The sequence below is a fragment of the Erinaceus europaeus genome, chromosome 20 (genome assembly GCF_950295315.1).
Source record: "Erinaceus europaeus chromosome 20, mEriEur2.1, whole genome shotgun sequence".
In the NCBI taxonomy this organism is placed as follows: domain Eukaryota; kingdom Metazoa; phylum Chordata; class Mammalia; order Eulipotyphla; family Erinaceidae; genus Erinaceus; species Erinaceus europaeus.
The window spans coordinates 28,840,584-28,848,155 of NC_080181.1; the positions used below are offsets into that span (position 1 = coordinate 28,840,584).

The window sequence follows — 7,572 nt, forward strand, 5'->3', positions numbered from 1 at the left end:
CTCTGTATTGTTGGCTTTTCTTGGAACCCTGTCTGTCACAGGACCACTTGGATAACCGAGGGGGCTAATGGCTAAATTCCTCCAGCTGGCATCTCAGTGATAGGGAGTTACATTTTATTTTGCCAGAGGACAGCTCATCTTTGGTTTATGGTGGTGCTGGGGATTGAACCTGGGACTTTGGAACCTCAGGCCTTAGAGTCTCTTTGCATAACCATTATGCTATGCCTTCCTTCCTTCCTTTCTTTCTTTCTTTCTTTCCTTCTTTCTTTCTTTCTCTCGCCTCCAGGGTTATCCTGGGACTCGTGCCTGCACCATGAATCCTCTGTTCCTGGAGGCTAGTTTTACCTTTTGTTGCCCTTGTTGTTTATCGTTGTTGTGATTATTATTGTTGTCATTGCTGTCATTGTTGTTGGATAGGACAGAGAGAAATGGAGAGAGGAGGGGAAGACAGGGAGGGAGAGAGAAAGATAAACACCTTCAGACCTGCTTCACCACTTGTGAAGCGACCCCCCTGCAGGTGGGGAGTTGGGGGTTTGAACTGGGATCTTTAAGCCTGTCCTTGCACTTTGCGCCATGTGTGCTTAACCACCCTGTGCTACTGCCCGACCCACAGCACACATTTCTTAAGTGACCAGAAACTATTCAATAGTTACTCATTTACAAAGACTGACTAATGATCTTATCACGGTTTTATATATGTTTATTAATTAATTAATTATTATTTACCGGAAGCTGATCAGCTCTGGCTTATGGTGGTGCAGGGGACTGAACCTGGCACTTCCATGAGAATCTCTTTGCCGAACCATTATGCTGTCTACCCCTGCTCTCTTCCCAAGCTTTTATTTGGAAAACATTCCCAACCTAAGTTACAAGTCCACTGAAAGAAAAAAAAAAGTTAGTAAATTCTCTCTACCCTTCGTCTGTATTCACTGATAATTAATTAAAAAAAAATTTTTTTTTTTTTTTAGATAGAGACAGAGAGGTAGAGAGGCAGAGAGGGGGGTGGGGCGGAGGGAGAGAGGAAGTGAGAGCATGGAAAGCAAAGCTTTATCAGATGCATTACCACCATCTATGGCCCAGTGGAAGCCAGAACAAGGTGAAGGCCAAGTAGCAGCTACCCTCAGCAGCCGGCAGGGGGCGCTCAGGGCTGCTCTCCGGTTCCCTCTGCAGTTACTCGGACCCCAAGTTGTGGATCGCCTACCTGGGCCTGCATGACCAGAGCAAGCGCAGCGCCTCTGGGGTGCAGGAGCTGAAACTCAAGCGCATTATCCTCCACCCATCCTTCAACGACTTCACCTTTGACTATGACATCGCGCTGCTGGAGCTGGCCAAGGCGGTGGAGTACAGCAACACTGTGCGCCCCATCTGCCTGCCCGATGCCACGCACGAGTTCCCCGCAGGCAAGGCCATCTGGGTCACTGGCTGGGGCCACACCAAGGAGGGAGGTGAGTGCCCGGCGGGGTTGCCACCGACCAGGGATTGGGGGTCTGCAGGGTGTGGCCTTGGTGGGTGGCCCAAACTTTTTGAGCCTGTTTCCCCCAGGAAACATTTGGTAAGGTGTTTTGTCTTTATTGTTTCATATTTTGGTTTTTTTTTTTTTGGTGTTATATTTATTGAATAGAGACAGCTAGCAATCGAGAAGGGAAGGAGTGACAGAGAGGGCTAGAGACAGAGACACGCCTGCAACACTGCTTCACCACGCACAGAACTTTTCCCCTGCAGGTGTGGACTTGGGGCTTGAACCCTGTTCCTTGTGCATTGTAACATGTGCACCTAATCAGGTGTGCCACCACCCAGCCCCCCTATTTATTTATTTATTTTAATATTTTATTTAATTTATTTATTCCCTTTGGTTGCCCTTGTTGTTTTATTGTTGTAGTTATTATTGTTGTTGTCGTCGTTGTTGGATAGGACAGAGAGAAATGGAGAGAGGAGGGGAAGACAGAGAGGAGGAGAGAAAGATAGACACCTGCAGACCTGCTTCACCGCCTGTGAAGCGACTCCCCTGCAGGTGGGGAGCCGGGGTTCGAACCGGGATCCTTATGCCGGTCCTTGTGCTTTGCGCCACCTGCGCTTAACCCGCTGCGCTACAGCCTGACTCCCAGCCCCCCTATTTATTTTAAACACATACCCATCCAGACCACTGCACAGCTCTGGCTTACGGTGGTGCTGGATATTGAGTCTGGAATGGCAGAGCCTCAGGCATGAAATGGATTTGTTTATTTGTTTGTTTGTTTTCCTTTCCTTTTTCTGTCTTTGTTTTATTCCTTTTATTAGGTAAGTAATGATTTGCAGAACAGTTGCCACTCACATATGATTAGAAATGTATTTTATTTTATTTACTTTCTGACAGAGTCATGTAAAGGGAGTGAGGGGGAGAGAGATACCTGCAGCACTGCTCCACCCACCAGCTGTGGAGTTTCCTCCCTGCAGGTGGGGCCCAGGGCCTTGAACCCGGACCCTCCTGCATGGGAATTTGTGTGCTCTACCAGGTGTGCCACTGCCTCGCCCTGAGTATGATTTCTGTGACAGGTGTCTGCATACCACTCCCCCGACCAACTGAAGTCCTCTATTATCATGCACGGAGTCCCCAGTGCCCTTGTAACCCCTACCCCCCTACTCCTGCTTCCTTTGCTTTTATTATTTTTTTCCCCAACATGAGAGGTAGTATAGCAGCATAGCACAGGACTTGTAAGCATGATATCCTGAGTTCAATTCTTTGTTTCCTCCCACAACTTTATTTTTTTTACTTATTTTTTATTGCGGGGCTTATAGTTTACAGTATAGTCTTTTTTTTTAAAGATTTTTTTTATTATTTATTTTCCCTTTTGATGCCCTTGTTTTATTGTTGTTGTTGTCGTCATTGTTGGCTAGGACAGAGAGAAATGGAGAGAGGAGGGGAAGGCAGAGATGGGGAGAGAAAGATAGACACCTGCAGACCTGCTTCACCGCCTGTGAAGTGACTCCCCTGCTGGTCGGGAGCCGGGGGCTCGAACCGGGATCCTTTCACCAGTCCTTGCACTTTGACCCACATGCGCTTAACCTGCTGCGCTACCACCCAACCCCATCTGTCTTTCCCATCTCTCTCAATTTCTCTCTGTCCTATCCAGCAACAGCAATAACAATAATAACAACAAGGGCAACAACAAAAAAAGGGGGGGGAAGGCCCTCCATGAGTAGTGGATTTGTAATGCAGGTACCAAGCCCCAGCAATAACCCTGGAAGGTTTTTTTTAAATTTTTTAAATATTTATTTATTTATTCCCTTTTGTTGCCCTTGTTGTTTTTTATTGTAGTTATTGCTGTTGTTATTGATGTTGTCGTTGTTGGATAGGACAGAGAGAAATGGAGAGAGGAGGAGAAGACAGAGAGGGGGAGAGAAAGACACCTGCAGACCTGCTTCACCGCTTGTGAAGCGACTCCCCTGCAAGTGGGGAGCCAGGGGCTTGAACCAGGATCCTTATGCTGGTCCTTGCACTTTGCGCCACCTGCGCTTAACCCACTGCGCTACCGCCTGACTCCCTCCTGGAAGATTTTTAATGGTCTGGGAGATGGCACAGTGGATAAAGCACTGGACTTTCAAGCATGAGGTCTTGAGTTCAATCCCCGGCCGCACATGTACCAAAGTGATGGCTGGCTCTTTCTCTCCTCCTATATAAAATAAAATAAAATAATATGTTTAATTAATTTTAAAAATAAAACCATCTATTCATATCTTCTGCCCATTTTTTATTGAGCTGTTCTTTTTTTTTTTTTTTTTTTTTACCAGAGCACTGCTCAGCTCTGGTTTATGGTGGTGCGGGGGATTGAACCTAGGACTTTGGAGTCTCAGGCATGAGACTCTCTCTGCATAACCATTATGCTATCTACCCCCACCTCCCCCACTTTTTTTTTCCTTTAGCTACCTGAGTTCTTTATAGATGTTTGAGAGTGGTGAAGCAGTGCCGCAAGTGTTTTCTCTGTCTCCTCCGGCCTCTCAATTGCTTTCTAGCTCTATCCAAAATAAAGAAATAAATAAAGAAATGGTTTATAAAATGGGTTACAGCATTGCTACAACACTCTTTTGGAAGTGGACAGCACAGCGAGGGGTCTCCTTAACGTCACTCCCATCACTGTGGGTTTAACCAAGAAGGTGGCGCCTTCTTTCAGGCTATTAATCCTGTACACTGTCTCCATGTCGAGTCCCCTCACAGTTCTGCAGCCCGCTTGCTCTGCCTGACTCCCCACATCCCTTCACTTTACCCTCAGCGACAGGCACCGTGTACCATCCAGCTTTGCCAGTGCAGGTTCTCGTGTGGGTTCGCCCTGGTGGCTCCCCCAGGGCCCCATGCCCACCAGCCCCACTGTTCTCTGCAGGGTCCGCAGCGCTGATCCTGCAGAAAGGGGAGATCCGCGTCATCAACCAGACCACCTGCGAGAAGCTGCTGCCGCAGCAGATCACCCCGCGCATGATGTGTGTGGGCTACCTCAGCGGGGGCGTGGACGCCTGCCAGGTGGGGTGGGGGTAGCTGGGGTGGGGGGCAAGACTGGGGGAAGGGTGGGGAGGATGGAGGGCTGGGGGGCACCTGGAAGGCTGGGGGTAAGGAGGGAGGGTTGGGTGGAGGATGGAAGGTTATGGGGTGCTGGCAGATTGTAGGGAAGGAGGGAGCAGTGTAGGGGGGGGGTTGGGGGGTGGGGGTGACAGACCTTACAGGGCTGCCAGGACAGGGTGGTCGGAGGCAGTACATTGAGGCAGGGCTGTCTCCCCACAGGGCGATTCCGGGGGGCCCCTGTCCAGCGTGGAGAAGGACGGGCGCATCTTCCAGGCGGGCGTGGTGAGCTGGGGCGAAGGCTGCGCTCAGAGGGACAAGCCGGGCGTGTACACGAGGCTCCCTGTGCTCCGGGACTGGATTAAAGAGCAGACTGGGGTGTAGATGCAGGAGCCAGCCCAACAGCGTGCACTCCTGCGGGCCAAGGACAGGTTGCTCACTGCACCCTGCGGCAGGCCCCAGCAGCCAGACTGTGAACAGAAGCTCAGGACTTAGTCGGCCTGCAGAGGGCGCTAGAGAGCGGCCCCGAGCGACCCCTGCTGGCTACCGACGGTAACTGCTCCTTAGTCTTGACCTTGAATCTGGCGACAGAGACCTGATCCTTCCAGGCCGCAGCCAGGCCCAAGCTCCTTCCAGGGTCCTGCCACCACCACTCTCCGATGCGGGGACATTGCTTTGGAGACCCTCGGTGGGCTGGGGGAAGCTTGGGGCTCCTAGGCCCTTGAGGACACCCAGGTGGGAAGAACCACAATGCTAAAATCTGAGTTGGGGGCCCAGTACTCCAGGTGGGGTACAGTGTGTGTATATTTGTGTGTGTGAGTAAAACACTCTTTTTAGGTACATGCCTTTTTTTTTTTTTGCCTCCAGGGTTATTGCTGGGGCTTGGTGCCTGCACTACGAATCCACTGCTCCTGGAGGCTATTTTTCCCATTTTGTTGCCCTTGTTGTTGTGCTTGTTATAGTTGTTATTGTTGTCATAGCTGTTGTTGTTGGACAGGACAGAGAGGAATGGAGAGAGGAGGGGAAGACAGAGAAGGGAAGAGAAAGACAGATACCTGCAGACCTGCTTCACCGCCTGTGAAGCGACTCCCCTGCAGGTGGGGAGCCAGGGGCTCGAACCAGGATCCTTACGCCAGCCCTTGCACTTTGAGGTACATGCATTTTTAAAACATTGAACTTCCTCCTCTTTCTCCTTAGTTATAAGACACTGGGCTGAAATTCTTTTCCAGGTCAGCAAGGGCCTACCTCAACACTTCCCAACAGTTTCTGAGACCAGGGTCTGTGCCCCAGGATAGAAGGACTCTTAGGACCAAGGGGGGGTTGGGGAAAGGCTTGGGGTGGGGGAAGAGGGTTTGCTCCAGGAAGATATGAGGGTGTGTGTGTGTGTGTGTGTGTGTGTGTGTGTGTGTGTGTGATCTCTAAGGCCTTGGTAGAATGGAGTTGCTTTGTCTAAGGGTTCTCTTCTTTAATTTTTATACTCACTAATTAAAAATATTCTCTCCTCACTTGAGGTGTCAGAGTATCTGGGGAGAACTAAGAGTCATGATGGGGGGCGGGTGGTGGCACACTTGGTAGAGCATACATTACAATGTGCAAGGACCAGGGTTTGAGCCCTCGGTCCCCACCTGTAGGGGAAAAGCTTTGCAAGTGGTGAAGCAGTGTTGCAGGTATCTCTCTGTCTCTCTTCCTTTGTATCACACCCCTTTCGATTTCTGTCTGTCTCTATCCAGCTAATAAATAAACGTAATTTAAAAGAGAGAGAGAGAGATTCATGATGGTATGTCAGAGGGCCTGCTGTGTGACAAACTCTGTCTGGCTGGGTTTTGGTGGAGGGGAAGGAGGGTTGAGTCTAGGAGGCTGAGTCAGATGGCTGGTGTCATGAGGCAGAATAGCTTTTGTCATCACTGTGTCCCCTCTCCCAGAAGACCTGACAGCTCTTTATTAAATTAATCACCTCTGCTTTCCAGGAATTTGGGAAACAAAAGAGAGGAAAGGTATGATTTAATGGGAATAATCTAGGAATATCTCTTTCTCTTCTTATTTGAATTGGGAAAATCTAGGAAGACTTCTCTTTCTCCTCCTCCTCCTTTTCCACAGCTCTGGCTTATGTTGGTGTTGGGGATTGAACTTGAGACCTCCGAGCCTCAGGCATGAAAGTCTATTTCCTCTGCCCATCTCCCCCCCCCCTTTTTTTTTTTTTGGAAAAAACCCACATATTTCTCTATTTTTGAGAGATAGTTTAAAGCACTGCTTAGCTCTGAAATAGCTGGCTTATGCTGTACCAACCCTCTAACCTGGGGCCTCGGGCATGGAAGTCCTGTGCTCTACCACTGAGCACAGTGGATAAGTGTTGCACTCAGTCATGTGGTACTGAGTTCAGTCCTTGGCTACTGTAAATGCCAGAGCAGTGCTCCAATTCTCTGTCCCTCTTTCTCATTAATAAATATGGTATCCTTTTTAAAATACAGATGTGAGTTAGGTGGATAGTGGGTAGGCCCAGAAAGGGGACTCGCCAGATAGGGTGTGTGCTTTGCCATGCTTGAGGCCCAGGTTTAAACCCTGGTACCACATGGGAGGTGCTGTGGCACCAGAGGAAGCTCTAGTGCTATGATGTCTCTCCTATTCCCTATCTGCCTGGGGGAAAAAAGTGACTGGAGGCCAGGTAATGGGCATCTGGTTGAATGAACACATTATAGTAAGTATGTAAAGATCTGTATTCAACACCCCCGCCCCGCCTCATTTGCAGGGGGAAAACTTCGTGAGTAGTGAAGCAAGATGTCTCTCCTCTCCTCTCTCTCACTTTCTTTTTCTCTCTCTCTCTCTCCATCTCTCTCTCCCCTCTCAATTTCTCTGTCTCCATCCAAAGCACATAAAATATATTTAAAATAACAATAGTAAATAAATCTTGTGGCCCAGGAGGTGGCTCAGATAAAGCATTAGACTCTCAAGCATGAGGTCCTGAGTTCAATCCCCAGCAGCACATGTGCCAGAGTGATGTCTGGCTTTTTTCTCTCCTCCTACCCCTCTCATGGATAAATAAATAC

General features: G+C 49.2%; 1 protein-coding gene across 3 annotated transcripts in view; it reads left to right on the plus strand.

The window, feature by feature from the left end:
• ST14 (ST14 transmembrane serine protease matriptase) overlaps positions 1 to 5,368 on the plus strand; it is a 70,623-nt gene extending 65,255 nt beyond the window's left edge. For all 3 annotated transcript variants that reach the window (XM_060180188.1, XM_060180187.1, XM_060180186.1), the window contains exons 17-19: positions 1,171 to 1,445; positions 4,356 to 4,492; positions 4,751 to 5,368. In XM_060180188.1, coding sequence (XP_060036171.1) covers positions 1,171 to 1,445; positions 4,356 to 4,492; positions 4,751 to 4,912 — 574 coding nt within the window. In that variant the 3' untranslated portion in view covers positions 4,913 to 5,368. The remainder of the gene's footprint in view (positions 1 to 1,170; positions 1,446 to 4,355; positions 4,493 to 4,750) is intronic.
• The last annotated feature ends 2,204 nt before the right edge of the window (positions 5,369 to 7,572 follow it).